Source organism: Condylura cristata, unplaced genomic scaffold (assembly GCF_000260355.1).
Source record: "Condylura cristata isolate star-nosed mole 26May11 unplaced genomic scaffold, ConCri1.0 scaffold00016, whole genome shotgun sequence".
In the NCBI taxonomy this organism is placed as follows: domain Eukaryota; kingdom Metazoa; phylum Chordata; class Mammalia; order Eulipotyphla; family Talpidae; genus Condylura; species Condylura cristata.
Window position 1 is genome coordinate 10,979,833 of NW_004567117.1, and position 17,436 is coordinate 10,997,268.

General features: G+C 42.4%; 1 protein-coding gene across 1 annotated transcript in view; it reads left to right on the top strand.

Moving 5' to 3' along the window:
- Window positions 1–17,436, top strand: part of COLEC12 (collectin sub-family member 12) — a 165,958-nt gene that overhangs the window by 118,989 nt on the left and 29,533 nt on the right. Inside the window, exon 3 of the mRNA XM_004683772.2 lies at window positions 13,759–13,881. Within this exon, the coding sequence (XP_004683829.2) occupies window positions 13,759–13,881 (123 nt within the window). The remainder of the gene's footprint in view (window positions 1–13,758; window positions 13,882–17,436) is intronic.

Here is a 17,436-nt window from a genome sequence, read left to right on the forward strand (position 1 = left end):
ATGAATAAATCTTTAGAAAAAAAAAAAAGAAATGTAGAAGTAAAGAAAATACTTGATCTGCTACAGTTTAAAACCTAGTTGACTGTGGTTTGATTTCAAACCTTAAGGCGTTTACATTGGGGTTCGCTTTGGTAGGCTTTAGAGTGACCATGTCTGTGACTTTCTTACTTGCTTGATTTAACAAACCATTTCGCAGTAGTCTCTCAGCGGGCTTCATGTGCTGCTGCAGACATGTCATCTCTGTTCCCTTTCCAAAACAGAAGGAAGTCCAACTTCTTTTCCTGGAAGGTCAGCCACTTCATAAGGTACAAAACACTTTCTGTGTGCAATAGTATTATACCTGTGGATCATTAAATTCTTGGCACTGTGTGATTTTATGTTACCTGGTATCAATAAATAACAGTTGTTAAGTGCACCCCCACAAAACAGGACTGTTAGCCAATGTTATTGATACCTGCTTCTTCATCAACTTCAAGGGCTTGAATAGTCTGCTCCTAGAAGGGGTCCTGGCACTTCAGCACCATGGTTGCTTGACCTAATAGAAATGAGAGAGTGCAATAAAAATACATGGAGTCAGTTCCTATCAATTTATTACCTATTTTGTGTTTCATGAGAGCTGTTAGAAGGAGGGGAGTTGCAGTTTGGGAGAAATCTGAAATGCATTTAAAGAAGAAAGTTTTCATTGCCTAGACAGGGCACCCAAGTGGGAGGGTTGACTGTTGCCCAGACAGATGGGCAGACACAGTATTTGGTTGCTACATGAGGCTCTTGGCTGAGGGGGAACTAGGAGCATAAGTCCCACCTTGTTCTGAGGATCAGATGTTCAGGTATAAAAGCTTCATTAGGGCCCTTCCTGGTGGCACAGCAGGTTAAAGCACAGCACTAAGAAGCTAAAGCCACTTCTGCATGAGTTAGATCCCCACCTGCCCGGGAGGTGATCCATATGGCGCCGCAGACCTCTCCTTCATTAGTCTGCCTGCTCTGCTCCCCACCTGTCTCTGGTGAATCCGCTTACTGCCCCTGTATCTCTGACCTGTACCCCAGCTCTGTATGCACAAATAAAATAATCTTTAAAAAAAAAAAAAAACTTCAATTGAAGCAGATAGGCCCATTGGGAAATAAGAATCACCATACTTTAAAGGTGGAGGCTGGCTCAGTCTTCCCTTCTTAACTCACAGGCTTGTTCCCTTTTGCCCTAGATGCCTATGTAATCTTACATGGTGTTTATGCAGACATTTATTTCACGCTCTAGTTTGTGTTCTCTTCACTCACTCCCCAGAAGCTGCTCTTTAATAGAAATACTCCATAACATCTCTGTGTCTAATGAGCAAAACGCAGACATTGCACCTCAGCGTTGCCCAGCGGTGAGGTGCAAATGACGCCATGGCAGGACCTCCTTCAGGGCTGCTTCGTGGGGACTGTTGCTTGTTTGCATTTCCCTCATGCCACAGCCCTCCCCTTTCTCTCCTTTTCTGTCTAGATGACCATAAGTCTCTGTTCTTTTTCTCCAAAAACTTCTGTTTCTCTTTTCAAACAGTGCTCAAGCTATATAGCAAAAACCTTTGTGAGGAGTCTTCCCAGAGCTCCGGACTTTTCCAGCTCCACTTGGGTAAACATGTAGGCCAGAAAGAGTAGAAACAGACAAATCTTCCCACCAATCTCAAAGCAAAGCAGACTTTCAAGCAATCATCCCTGTAGATAAAATGTATTAAATATATAGCCACACCACTATTTGGGGCTTTGTATACCCTAATAAATTAGTTCTTCTAATTTTATAAGCACTGTCATAACCACAGTTGTAAGTGGGATTTTTCCTTTTACTGTAGTATATGTGCTTTTGCTTTTTACTAGGTGTTGTTTATTAGGTGTTGTTTCCCCTAAGTGCTGTATAAAGTGACGGATTGTTTCAGGGAAACCAGTAGGTTGTATTTACAGGTGGTTGGTTGTCTTTACTAGCTCTGCTGCTGTAACACAACTGCTTTCCAGAAGGAAGGAACAGGGCATAGTAGCTGGAACTATTAAGTCCAGACCTCATTTTATTCCTCATTTCCAAACAGACTGAATTCTTCTGTTTCAGTTCCTCTTCAGGATCATGAATAATATGAAGATAATGAAATAGTGCTGTCTTTGTGTTTGCAAGATGGCACTGCTGGCTTGTCTTCATTCAAACTTTGCCTTCCAGTAATTTCCCTTCATAGCCCCAGGAAGGAAGAGCTCTATTTGGCCTTGTGCTAAAAGGGTGTGCATCCTTTGTCAAGCCGACCCTGGCAGCCCACGGTGTAGTCAGGACTAGAAGACGCCTCTTCCTAACCAGGATATAGTCTTTATGTCTCAAAAGTATAAGCAGAAAACATCTACAGTATTTTAATTAGGAATTAATATAAACAAATATATTTTTTATTAGGAATTAATATAAACAAATATATGCTGCAAATTAGAAATGCGATATATCAATGACTCCCTAGTGAGTAGTTCTGATGATTAACATCAGAATTTGGGGTTAACCCAAATTCCATATTGACTGGGATAGTGGAGAAAAAGCTGAACTAGGTCTGAATTGGATGTTGGTTGTCCTAAGCCTCTTCCTTTAGCCTGTTTAACCAGTTAAAAGCTTGATTAGAAGATTGATCATTTGGGAAGTAAAACTCATTTTTTGGTGCATGAAATACAAGTAATGCACCAGAGCTGATGTGTTCCCTATCATAATCTGCAGTTTTCTGCTGTAAGAGATCATGTTCAAAAGGCATTCTGCTTTCGCTCTGAGCAGCATGGCTAGTGTATTTCTAATATTTCCCTTTTCTGCTTCTGGGTCTCAGTGTTGCTGTCACTGATACTTGTACATCTTATGACTATATGTAAGTTTTCTGCTCCTTTAGGCTCTAGCAGATGGGATTGTAAAATTATTATATGTGGCCCTCCCTGGTAGCGCAGCAGGTTAAAGCACTGCACTACGTAGCTTGGGCCACTTCCGCATGAGTTCGATTCCTGCCTGCCCCGGAGGTGACCACATGGCGGGGCAGACCTCTCCTGGCCTGCCCGCTGCTCCCCTCAGCAGTGTACTTCATCGATCTGCCTGTTCTGCTCCCCACTCTGTCTCTGGTGAATCCTCTCACCCTCCGCATCTCTGGCCTGTACCCCAGTTCTATATGAATAAATAAATAAATCTTTTTAAAAAATTATTATATGATTTTAGAAGGCAAGAGAATGTCTTTGAAACTGAAAACTGCCTTTCAAAATCCCTTCCTCTAGGTTTACTCCTCTGTCTGAATCTAAATGTGTCTTCCATAACTGTGTGTCCTTAGGACCATTCACCCAGGCTCGTCCTCTTCACGTGGGCTTCCGACTCTAGGTGGGAGACAAATCAGACCAGTCCCTCTGTCTGTCCCCTGTGTGTGAGGAGAAAACTACTCTCAGGGTGGTTTGTCAAGGTTAGGACCAAACCATATCTGTGGTATGAAGTTAGTAAGATGTGTTGATGACCCTGAGAACGTCAGCTTATCCCCCACCCCAGAGATTATGAATGTGAAATGTGTTAGGTTTCCATGAAAGTTTTAAGTTCCAGACATATAATTTGCGCAAAAATATTACTCACAAACATGCATAAAAGGTCTTGAGAGCCCTGAGGGGGAGAAAAGCAACAGTGGTCCAATATGATTTCCACCATGTTCAGGATCGACGATGCCATTGATCCTGGGCTTCTCAGTGATCGCTCCATATGGACAGTGCAAATATGGATTTATTTACAGGCGAACGGTCATTTAGGCCAGGCTAAACGATGTGCTGGCAAATGTTTACCAATCAGCTCGCCAGAGAGGCAAAAGCCTGATTTGTATCATTTGCTAATATCTGTAGTGGAAATAACTCTCAGCCTGGCCATTTTCAGGGTGCCCGTGTGAAGTCACTGAGCATGGAGCTGTGAAAAGATATAAATAATTGGATCTCACCGATTATTGTAAACTGACTGCCGCATGCCCCTTAAGAAATCTGTGGAAAATTGTGAATTGGATTTTTTTTTACCTTAGAGATCCTTTTTAAAAATTCTCTCTACTATCTGAAGAAAATCAGGGTGTGTATCCATCTTTGTATTCAGTTATTTTGATTTTAAATAATTTTTTAAAATTTAGGGCCCTCCCTGGTGGCACAGAGGATTAAAGCACAGCCCTAAGAAGCTAAAGCCACTTCAGCATGAGTTCGATCCCTACCTGCCCCAGAGGTGATCCACATGGCATGGCAGACCTCTCCTGACCTGCCCACTGCTCCTCTCAGCAGTGTACTTTGTCAGTCGGCCTGTTCTGCTCCCTGGTGAATCCTCTCACTGCCCCTGCACCTCTAAGCTGTACCCCAGTTCTGCATGAATAAATAAATCTTAAAAAAATTAATTTATGACTGACACATTTAAACAGGCACACATCTTCCCCTTTAATGTACATTCAGTCATAATTCATCACATGCTCTCTGGCTTTCTTCTGTAGTGGCTTTCCATCTTTATTTTCTGGCTTCATTGCTTTGACCTATACACCCACAGAGCTGTCTGTTGCATGAAATGGTTTCTTCCTGTTTCTTGGTCCAATTTTAAATCAAGTGTGAATGACAAACTAGTGAATGGGGTAGTCCTCACTAAACTTGGGGCCACACACTTCTCATAACATCATGGGCTCACAGACACAGATCCCTCCTGTTTTCCCATGGTTTATTTGCCAGCTCCCCTTGTTAGGGTCCCTTCAAGTCTATGGATTCATTTCTCATCATGGCTCAAAACTGAGGTGACATTTAGGACAGAATAGATCAGTAAATCTGTCTTTCTGCTCTGACTTAATTTAAGTGATCTCAACACCAGGCTTTATTTGGAAAAAGCAAAAGCATATGTTCATAGAGAAACAAGGAATGTCTGTCAAGCTGGTTCCTGACTGATATTTTCACTTACATTAAATCCCCCTCCCCCTTTTCATCAAAATACTAGTTCTGCTGGTTTAAAATGTTTCAATAACTGTGGAAGAGATGGGGGGCTGAGTATCCTTTTTGCCAGCACCTGCTCTACAGCATAATTTCCACATGCCCCAACATCAATTCAGTGATAAACAACAAAATACATGGTCATTAACTGAGACTTGCCTGCTCAGCGCAACATCCCACCATCATTATGTTCCTTTCTCAGCTGTCCCCAGAAGCATTTTAAAGCAACATCCCCCTCAAAGAAATGTTTGATTATGAATGGGCTTACTTTTCTCATCTTTGCCCGACCAGATCAGCCTTGTGATACTGAAGGACACCAAATGTAGAAATGCTGTTGTGCTGTTTAAGAATATTGGGGTCCATTTAAGCCATGGAAGGGGTCGCAAGGATTGGTTTGATTATTAAATCCCAGTCCTCCATTGTGGTCAAAAGACCCTCTTCCTTCAGGCCTCAGGATCCCAACTGTCAGGCCGTGGAGGTGAATGTCTCTCCCAGAACAGTGAGATCAGCCTGTCACTTGTTCCATAGAAGGCTAGATGCAAAGGTGGAAAGTGGATGAGAAAATTGTGAAGAGCCCCAAGAGATGGGAAGTGGCTGCTCCCCTGTGTGTATGAGGGAGTCACTGGAGGGGGTGATGAACCCACTTTTCCATGGCCAGGATCCACACTCGGACATGTATTTGCCAAACTGCGTGACGTGCAGAATACGAGAAAGCACTAATATGTTTAGAGAAATGGCAAAGCAATACTGCAGAAAATTAAAACTCCATACTAGAGATAGTAGCCTTCAGAGTGGCAATGGAAGTACTTGAAAAGCACGCAAAGGAGTGTGCATTTTTATGCCATTTGACCTGCACAGGTGCTGATGGGACTCAGGCCTAGCAAGACCTAGGAAAGGATTCGTTGAGGAGGCGTGTGGTCCAGATACCCCACCGTATCTCCCCACACTCCTTCAAGCTCTTACTGAAGTACTGCTACTCAGTAAAGCTTTCTCCTACTCCTCTCTTAGAATTACTGTCACCTCTCCTCCCACAGTTCTTGCCGTGCCAGAATTTTTCGCCATACCATTTTTCACCTTCTAACATTAAAACATATTCCCCATGGAGTAAATTCCATAAGCAAGTCTTGCTCACCATTATCCCCAGTGCCTTGTACATAGTAGATGCCCCACACTTATTTCTTGAATAAGTGGGAGGTAGTGAGAAAGAAATGGAGTGACATCGGCAGTGATTGGGGATCTCAAGCTCTCTGGTGGAGAAATTCAAAATCTGGAAACCCGAGTCTTACAGCCAGGGCTAGCCAGTGTGTCACTGGGCTGGGCAGCAGAATCCACCAGGCTGCGTTTCCATAATGGTGAAATGGCCGGACCTTGGCCAGCAAACACACTGTGCCTGCCGGCTGTGAGGTGCTGAGAATCTGGCTGGTGAGGGGATGCTGGCTGGTGAGCAATGTGCTCTGAGTTAGCTGGTGCTGTCTGATAGCTGGTGTGGAGAATTACTATGGATTTCTGAACCATGGGGCCAAATTGAACCAAAGTCACTGGTTTTGTTGCTGCACAACGGCAGATTATTTTTTAAGGGGAGTGAAGAGAAATTAATTTTTTATCACTATTTAAACAACCCTATTTCTCCTCCTTCTTGTCTGCTAACTTACCTCACCAATCCTGCAGACTTGAACCACAGGCTGTTTGATTCTGTGTATGAATGAGCCATTGTCAACTGGCTTTTGAAACTGATTTCAACTAATTTGTCTTGGACTCAAGTCCCCTGTATATTCCCTAGTTTGCCTTGAAATTCCCTCCTCAGCTCACCCCATTCCAAAAATTCCATCACCATTGGGGGATAATTCCGTTGAAGGGCTAATAGACCTTACTAGCCAACCCTGACCTCTCTGAGATAATGAGTGTTTATTTAGGATGGAATTAACTTGCTGCTCCAGCTTGTCACCACAGACCAGTAAGAGAGCCATCACAGCCTGTACAAGCCTCAGGCCTCTAACAATTCACTTACCTGAGACTAAATTTCATGGCTCACATCTGAGACTCCCCTATCAACATTTGAAAGGATGTTTCTGCACTTCTTTATCCTGACAAAGCACTTGTACAAGTCTAACTTTGTCAGCTTGCTGAGTTAGCTGGCTTTATTTTGTTTTCCATACTAGAATTCAGTACACTTGGGAGAGCAATGTGTAATAATACAGGTTCAGCTCCAGCACTGCCACTCACCAACTTGGGTACTTAACCTCCTTGATTCCCGCTTTGCTAAAAATCTATAAAACACCATATTTCTTACTTCCTACTCTACAGGGATTATAAGTAATGCGGTGGGTGTGCTTGGCACATAGAAAACTCAGTGATGCAGTATTGTCTTCAGCAATTCCTCAGTGCCTATGTAGAAATAGCAAACTCTTACCCATTAAACAAATGTCTAGTGACCGTCCAAATAAAGTGTCCAACTCAATTATACAGCAGACTCTGATGGCTGAGTTAGAGCTGAATTTCCATGAGTCCTTTTAATTAAAAGATTCAGTGCCTAATCACAAAAAGACATTGTTTGGTACTGCCATAATGAAGTAGTCAGGGCTGCTGAATGTATCATCAGGATTGTTGCCAATTCATTCCATACCCATAGAATAAAATGAGTAAGAAGAGAGCCAAGAGGAATGGGACCAGCTAGGAGAGACAAATGTAAGAGATGTTATACTCAAGCTCCCCAATGAGCAAGAAGAATTCCTCTCAGAATTGAAAGCATTTGCATACAGCTCTTATAATAAAGGATTTTTTTAAATTACAAAAACCACAGAGAAAATAATAGCCATCTTTGAGGCACTATATATTCCGAGTAGCATCATCACATCAGACTGTGCCCTACAATTCTTTATTTAGTACAACGAGTTTAAGTTACATATTTTTGATAAATTACAATTATTTTTTAAAAGATTTATTTATGCTTACAGAACTGGGATACAGGCCGAGGTGTGATAGGTGAGAGGATTCACCAAAGACAGAGTGGGGAGCAGAACAGGCAGATTGACAAAGTACAATGCTGAGAGGAGCAGCAGGCGGGTCAGAAGAGGTCTGCCGCACCATGTGGTCAGCTCCGGGGCTGGAGATAGAACTCATGCTGCAGTGGCTTCAGAGAACTTCATAATGCGGTGCTTTAGGCTGTTGTGCCAGCAGGGAGAGCCCTAAATTACAATTATTTTAAATTAATAAAACCAAACTGGAACAGAGTGCTTTTTTTTTTTTTTTTTTTTTTTAAAGATTTATTTATTTATTTGTGCATACAGAACTGGGGTACAGGCCAGAGGCTCAGGGGCGGTGAGAGGTTCACCAGAGACAGAGTGGGGAGCAGAACAGGCAGATCTACGAAGTACACTGCTGAGGGGAGCAGCGGGCGGGTCAGGAGAGGTCTGGCTCGCCATGTGGTCTCCTCCGGGGCAGGCGGCAGGCGGGAATCGAACTCATGCGGAAGTGGCTTCAGATTCTCAGTACTGTGCTTTAACCCTCTGCGCCACCGAGGAGGGCCCAGAGTGCTTTTTTATATACATGACATTTTTTTTAATGAAAAAGACTATATGCTTGATATTTGCAGGACAGTAACATAAGATCAAAATGAATGTTAAAAAGTTTTTACTCGGGCCCTCCCTGGTGGCGCAGCGGGTTAAAGCACAGCACTGAGAATCTAAAGCCGCTTCAGCATGAGTTCGATTCCCGCCTGCCCCGGAGGTGACCACATGGTGTGGCAGACCTCTCCTGACCCGCCCGCTGCTCCCCTCAGCAGTGTACTTCCATGATCTGCCTGTTCTGCTCCCCACTCTGTCTCTGGTGAAGCCTCTCACCCTCCACAACTCTGGCCTGTACCCCAGTTCTGTATGAATAAATAAATAAAATCTTTAAAAAAAAATTTTTTTACTCATACAACTTTTCTAAGTATGTTTTGGTTTGTATCTTGATGAATACAGAGATGCTAGGAGACTTCATATTTTGCACAAGGAAGTGCTTTCCACTTCCAGTTCTTGTCGGAAAGGTGGCATATAATATGGTGTTCAGGTTTGGGAACTGTATTCGTGGAACTAAATTACTCCTTAACTAGAAAAAAAATTTTTTTTTAGTAACTAAATCCTTATCCCATCATTTCATAAATGACCTTTATAATAAAGGGAAAATAATTATTTGCAGGATAAAGTGTTTTGTGTATTTAGCTTTTATGCTAGTGATATTGCATAACATCCAAATAACTAACCAGAATGTTAACTCTTACTGTTTTGTTGCTTTTGAGGGCATTTTAATTACAGGAATTTATTTGAATCATCAGTTTTACTGTTAGAGCCCAAGCATTCTCATGGGCTTATGGGAATATATGCCACCAGGCAGTAGATTAATAACTATAAAAAAACCACATGAAAAGGTCACTGCAAATCTCAGATCAAAACTTGTGGTTTTCTGGATTTTGCAACCTACCAACTTTCTGAAGCTTCTCTCTAGTAACATGATCTTTACGGCAACAGCGCTGAGCTACAGACACAATAATGAAGACAGCCCAGAAGAGCCCCACTCGTCCAACAACCCAACCTTCACCTGATAAGGGGGAGGGGATGAGCAATATGAATGCATTCGAACAGATGAGCCGAGCCCTCTCTTGCCGATGCATATGACAGAAAAATAAGATAGTGAAGGAGGCTCTTTTGTTCTCCAAAAAGATTGGACAAACAGACTGGCTTGGAGCCTGGACCACAACACTTGGGAGGGCTCTTTATGGAGAACCACAGCAGAAAAGAATTCCCTTTGCTGGTGAGTTCTTCTGTGCTTTGCAGGGTCATTCCTGCAGTGTTTGAATTATTCTCTCCAATCAGCTAACCGCCCCCAACTGGCAGCCCCACCTCACCCCCACTCTCCTGACTTTAAACATGTGTTATTGGAAACAGGGCAACTTGGGGAACTTGAATTTGGGCACTGGGGACCAAATTATCAGCCTATTCTGTACTTCCGTAGAATACTCAAGAAGTTAACCACAGTGATTCTGGCTTCACTTGGCCCTCAAAGTTTGTATAATAAAGACTTGGAAAATGGAAAATACATTCAGAAATTGAGCCAAAAATCAAGTTCAGTGGGAGATCGTTCAAAAGGAATAACCAATGGAAAGGCATGGCTCCTTCAAACGCACGCTGTCTGTGGCCCAATGACTTACAAATGTGCTCTTTGGGGCCAAGTTTTTGATAAGTCAGATCTGTTGGTGCTGGTGTAAAGGGGCAAAAACTGTCTCATTTCCTGAACTAGACTCTCTCATCCACTGCACTCTCCAGATCTGTTCCCTCGTCCCTTCTATCTCCCACCTCTCATGGGAACAAAGTCCCCAGTCTCAGGAAAGTAATGCTAGGAAAACAAACACTACAAAGACTCGTAACAGGGGGATATTTCTCTTGAATGTTTTTTGTGACCATCTAGGTTCATGGAGGCAGGGTCCCCCAACTACGTGAGCCAGCAGGGTCTCTTTGTAGTAGGCATCCGTGTGTTTAGCCAGATGTCCTCCCAGCGGAGGGCAAAAAGGGAAAGATAAAACAGGATTCTTATTAAAAATAAGTCTAGGGGGGAGAAAAAACAAGACAAAGAAAGTGTGTCAAGTGGAAAGGGAGGCCAGGCAGTGCCATCTGATATTGATTAAATGCTGATACAGTCAGCGAGGAGAAATGCACATCATGAGGTGAGGACCCTGCTGTGCAGAATGTGAACCAGTGACAACTGTCTGGGCGCAGGTCCACCTAAGTACTCATGTGCAGCTCCCCAGGGCAAACAGCATTTGCACACATGACAAGGAGAGGAAGGAAAGACCATGGCATTGGGAGCAGGACCTGGCCTTACTGTCCCATCAGTCATACCATGCTTGTACCCCAGATGTCTCATCTACCATAATCTCCACTCTGACCAGATCTCTAAGGCTCTTCTAATGGAATGTAGGAAATAGTCCTGGAGAGGTAAAAAGAGCTCACCACTATCGTACTAAAATCCAAAGGATTGAACCTCCCCTCCCCCCCATACCATCAACCATAAAAATGTTCTTCAATGAGCCCCGTGTCTGTTATGCCTCTGTATTTTATAGTTGTCACCACAGCAAGTTTAGTATCTCTGAACATGAACTGTTGCATGTTTGTGCTTCTGCCTTTCTCCATTCCCAATTCCAAAAATATTTTCACTACTACTCAATTACGGGATCTTTATTTTAAACTAGCAGCATGTAGAGACCCAAGAACTGATGAGGAAGTGAATGAGGGAGTCTGCCGGTGTGTCTATGTGTTCCTTCTTTTGTGAGCCATTGAAGATCTTTTTGTGTTTGTTTTCTTTTTTGGCATTGTTCCAAGACAACAGTATTTTAGTACAGGGTGAAGCTGGATTCCAATGGGAATGGAAGAATAAGTTTCTACTGAGGTTGAAGGATCTCACTAGGATGATGGTAGTGGAAATGAAAAAGAGTGACCCAAGAGAGGTACCAGGGTATAGTGGAGAGATCATGTGCCAGACAGACCCAGGTGTGAATCCTGGCTGGGTGTTGGGATTTCATTTTACCTCTCACTATTGGGCTTCCATGCAGGGTTATTATATGGATTAGTACTGCTGTGTGTAAAGAAACTAGCTCAGAAATGGGCACAGTGTGCGGTGAGTGAACATCAGTAACAGGCTGAACTGATCACAGGAAAGTTAGCAGAGTCTAGTGAATTAGAGAATAGCTGACTGAATTAGAGAATATATGGACAGAAGAATTAGCGAGCAATCACAGTTGCCTTTTAGTATAATTACTTGGGGGACTGGGATAGTAGTTTCTAGGTTGGATGGAAATAAGAATGTTGGGTAAATTGTTTGGAAAGGCTAGTACCAGGTCAGTTTAGGACATGAGAGGTGACGCTGAGATATCCAGGTAGCAGTTCAAGGCTAGAAAGAAAAAGGGATCAAAGAAATAGGAAAACTGATACGGAGAATCTGACTTACTCTAGGACTGTTTGATCACTAAATCTGATATTATCCGTAAGGAATCAGCTCACCAAGCATTCATCCAGCATAACCATCTTCTAAGCCATAGCTCCTTAAACTATGTTTCTCCGACTAAGGACCACCAGGACCTCGTTAGAAATGTAGAATCTTAGCTCCTACCTCAGATGTACCGAATCAGAATCTGTGTTTCAACAATGTGATTTGCAAGTACGCTGATAGCACCATTCTGAAGCTCAGTCTCCAGACGAGCAGCATTGGGGTACAGGCCAGAAATGCAGGGGTGTGATGAGAGGATTCACCAGAGTGGGGAACAGAACAGGCAGATCAAGTACACTGGTGAGAGGAGCAGCAGGCAGGTCAGGAGAGGTCTGCTGTGCCATGTGGATCACCTGTGGGACGGGGGACCGAACTCATGCTGAAGTGGCTTTAGCTTCTTAGTGCTGTGTTTCAACCTGCTGCACCACCAGGGAGGGCCAGAAACACTTATGAGCCCTTCAGGTGAGTCCAGCGCACCCCAGAATTCGAGTAGGACTGTCCTAAGTCATGGAACAGACATGTTGAACCCCTTCCCCCCTACTCTGCACCTCGACTCTATAGCCCAGAATACAGGAGGGATTGGTGAACCCGGAAAGTCATTGTTCTGTGCTGTTCCTGTCATCATTTTGCATTAAACACAGCTGAAGAACTCTTCACTAAAGAGGGCATGATGCGTAAAATTACAAACCAAAGGAAAGGAACTTCAGCTGTGCTCTAATCCCCATGACTTTTCCATCAAAAGTTAGCACAATTACAGGAGATCAGTCTTTTTATATGCTGTTGCTCCCAGGGGATGCTATTAGTAAGACACACTTAGGGAAACGGGGCAGGGAAAGGAGTCTTCTGATACTCTTTACAAGGTGATTTTCACATTAAAATGTCCACAGTCTTTGTCTTCTGTGTTTCTAATCAGTCTGTGGAAAGGTCCCTTTTTATGGGTTAGTTTCTGGACTCACTTGCAGAAGTGATGGTGGTTCACTCTTAGATTAGAATGTTTTTCAAAGTTGAACTGTGAGCAGTAAAAATTTACCTCCTCTCATCAAAAATGTCTGGTTTTCCTGGTTGTTCTGTGGTTGTTATTCATATCACTCTGATAACTTAAAGATGTCTTTGTACATATACAAAAATGGTTATGTACTAAGTGCTTGAATCATAAAATTACCTGTACTTTCTGTTAAAAGATTATAGTACATTTTATCAATGGAATGCTGGTAAACCAGCACTGCGGGTATGATAATGTGTAATGTTTACCAATTTCTGTGGTGTAAATATTCCCTCCAGGGCTCATTTCAAGCTACCAACAGTTTAACAGCATTCTACATTCCTACGGATCTAATAATTGGCTCTTCCAAGTCAGTAGGAACTAAGCTGAACACACCAATGAAACAATGGACAAGTCATAACTTTCTTAACTTGTGTACATATATAGTGAATTCACCTATAGTGGATTGCAATAGGTCCAGTAATGATTGAAAAAAGTAGATTGGGGTATATTAAATCTCTTGTTATATAGAGAAAAGATCATATAATGCGAACGACCCAAATGGAATTTGATTTGAAGCTATCCTATGATAGCTATTAGGTTATATACTATTTTCAAATCCTTTATAACAATATCATGGCAATATTTGAAGTGGCTGTTTGCTAACATGGCATGTTTACTTTTAAAATACCTCTCGTAAGGCATATGTAAAAACTAGTCATAGTATTTGAACTAAAATGCAAAAAGATACTTTCTGAAATGATGTTTTGGTTATTGTTACTAAAAGTTAATTTCTCTTACAGGGATTCAGGAAGGAACACAATGTACCAAATGTAAAAATAATTGGGCACTGAAGTTTTCTATCATATTATTATATATTTTGTGTGCCTTGCTAACAATCACAGTAGCCATTTTGGGATACAAAGGTAAGTACTTTTTCAATTAGCAAGTTTCCTTTATTAATTGAATGCACATATAGTGTTTCACTAATGCCTAAGTGCAAAATTTAGCAGCCCTATGAGCTCCATCTGTGTATCTTAAACTGCCTAAAGCTGTGGGATCTGAAGGGATGGAAGCAGCAATTCTTTTTGACTCAATTCAGCAACAGTAATGGCCCTCTGTTAAGTTATAAAGATTTCTCATCTTTGTTGCTTCTCCTAATTCCTATTTTTTTTCTTTTTGGTTTTATCTCTAAGAGGCCCTCCTGGACACCTCAGTTAACACACACCAAATACAAGATATTCAGAGATATGACTTACTTAACCCAGGGATTGACCAACTAATTCCTTTTTTCCTCTTCGGTACATTTACTGTGATCACTATTGTTCCATAAAAATATTGCCCTGTAGAAATTAAACACAGAGGCAGCACTGTCACCTTAGCTATACTTTATGGGCCACCAGGGATTCTTTCAGCCTGTCTGTTTTAAGCTCAGTGGATGATTTCTGCCGGAATCCTCCAGACCTGCAGATAAAGTGGGCTCCCATCCCGCTCCATTCTAGATGCCACAGGTAGGAAGTGTCGTGATTCAGAATCATGAATTACACAAAGCTTTATAGCAGACAGTTATGGAAACCTTCCTGTCAGAGACACGTAAGACAGACATCTCTGGCTTCAACAAGAGGCAGGTTTGGGATCTACTGATCTTCAGAACCTTCACTAGGCTGCCATCTCAGCTTCTTCCGCCAGAACTGACAGAGGAGCAATGGCGAATTCCCACACATTCCTCTCTGTTCTTTGTCCCATAGACTTGGCCTAGGGACAAAAAGATTCAAAGTGAATTCCCTCAAACTTGCCCCTCCCCCCCGCCCCGTGTTCAGTGGTTTCCTGAGGAAACACAGTATATTGGAAAGAAAATGGGCTTGGAGCCAGGAGACCCAAGTTCAATTCTTAATTCTGCCATTTGCGTGAATGTTAATTAAGTGCTTGCTGGCATGCCAGGCATCATACTAAGGCCTCTGCATGGCTCTGTAAGGAGCTATAACGAGTTAGAGTTTCCTGTTTCACCATCTGTAAAATGGAAATAGTAATGTCACTTTTCAAGGTTGTTATGATGAGCAAAGATGATGTAACTGAGTCACCTGTCCTACTTTTGGTCTCAGCATGGAGGCTATCTCTGTTACTTGCTTTCCGATGACTATATTTATACAGATCTAGCCACTAGAATGGCAACACATGTTAAAAATAGTAAAGTCTTGTTATCCTACCTATAAGACTATACCCAATTTTATGTGTATCCAGTAGTGTGCTGGTGGATGAATTTGGGTGATGGAAACCTGGAAGATTACCAGATCATTTTAACCATTTCTGAAGAGTTACTTTAATGTGGCATTAACTGTGTAAGTGCTGCGAAAGGCACCTGAATCATGATGCGGGCTGGACTGAGGCTGAGGATTGGGAAGGAACTTAGTAGAGAAAAGAGGATTTTTTTGTCCCAGTGAAGTCAGACTAGCTCTCCTCTTTTACCAGGTTACTTAGGTCATTAATTGACTTCTCTATAAAGTTTCCTATCAAACCCATATAAAAGAGAAGCTTAAAATAAAACAGCGATGGCCCTCCTTGGTGGTGCAGTGGGTTAAAGCACAGCACTAAGAAGCTAAAGCCACTTCTGCATGAGTTCAATTCCCGCCTGCCCCAGAGGAGACCACATGGCACAGCAGACCTCTCCTGGCCCGCTCCCTGCTCCCCTCAGCAGTGTACTTCATCAGTCTGCCTGTTCTGCTCCCCACTCTGTCTCTGGTGAAGACTCTCGCTGCCCCTGAGCCTCTGGCCTGTATCCCAGTTCTGTAGGCGCAAATAAATAAATCTTAAAAAAAAAAAACAAAAAAAAACAACAGCCACTTAGTATCTTTGGGCGTCAGTACTGTGTCACTTACTACAAAACAGAGATAAGGAGGGTTTGACAGAGAGGAGAAAGGTTTGCTATTTTGTAAGCTTTACCTCTGCAAGGAAGTAAGGTCAAGGAATTATGCTTCCAGAAGGATACAGAAAGACCCAAGGAAAAAAGTCCCTCAATCCTCCCCCCACACTATTTTTTGTTGTTTGCTTGTTATAAAGATACAGATAGCTCTTCCATATCTGTGACATTGGAAAACCCTCTCTATTCTGACATGAGTTGGGCCATTTGCCTGAAGACCTTTTCTGTGCTCTCCACCTAAATGGCACCTTCTTCCCCTTCATATTTCACTTAAAAGAGAAGCCCCTGAAGGCTGAGTAAGGTGCCCTTCTATTCGTTCCCAGTGGCGTCTTTTTACTCTTAGCCCGTCACACTGTATCATGTAGCCAGTGGGGTGCCCATCTTACCACCCTCACTATAACTTCCATGAAAACAAAAGACTTGTTATTTGTTGTCTCTCTGACTAGCACCTAGTCTTGAGGCAAGTAGCCAGTAAGGCTTACTGAGAGGATACATGGAAGGATGACTTGTGGATCAGGGCTGACCTCCCTAAGAGCTTCGACTGCTGCCCAGGGACCTCTGAGCTACCTGTTCATGGGGCACTGCTGTAACTCTAGGTCTTTCCTACAACCCTAAAATCCTGAAAGTCAGCCTGACCCACTCTGCAGTGTAATCTGATCAGGATGAAGTGGAGAGAGTTTGAGGGAGCAAGACAATTGCCCCTCTTTTCTCTCCTTCAAGTCCCCATCCCTTAGGCCTTTAATGACAAAAATAAGATAATATAACATGTAATTTGGGTTTCCAAATACAGTCTTAATGAACTAAAATGTTGATATATTCCAGATGTGTTTTCTCTTTACTTATGTGATTCCTCTTTCTTGCTGATAAGATTCTGGTGACCCAGCATCCTAAGAGACAGAAAGATAAAACCTATTCTCCCTTCACATAACTCCCTTTGAAGTCTAGAAACACTGTATTAAAAAAGAAGAAGAAAAAAGAATATTCAGTAAAAGAAGATATTTCTCTGAAGCAGTTGAAAGGAAATGAAACAAATTCCTTTATCAGTTAGCAAAGTCAGTTTCATACTGTTTTCAAAAAAACTTCTTTACTTCTCCTTGAATAGCACAACTACAAGTCAGTATATAACTAAGTTCCTTCTAGAGATTTGCTAACCAAGTCAGAATACTGCCAAGTTGCTCAGACAGGGCGTGACCATGAGACTCGGCAGCTACTTTACATATCCCTGGACAGTTATTGCCTGGTGCAAACTCTGCTTTGGACTTTTATCATCAGTCATGGGGGCTTTCTTGGTATAAGCCATGTCGTATGTCCAAGGGCCTCTGTTTCCTCCAGAACATTCCCTGAGCTGGAAAATACTCATTTGTTCTACCTATCAGGGATCCATCTTAAGGTAAAATTAGGATAAAGGGGACAGAAATCTAAGCCTTCCTTAATAGGAAGGAAAGGAGGGGGAGAGAGAGAGAGAGAGAACATTTAGTGAAAGAAGACATTGATGAATGACTTTAACATTCCTAGTCCATGAATGTCTGCCTTGCTGCTAAGCTAGCTTGCTGACAAAGAATCA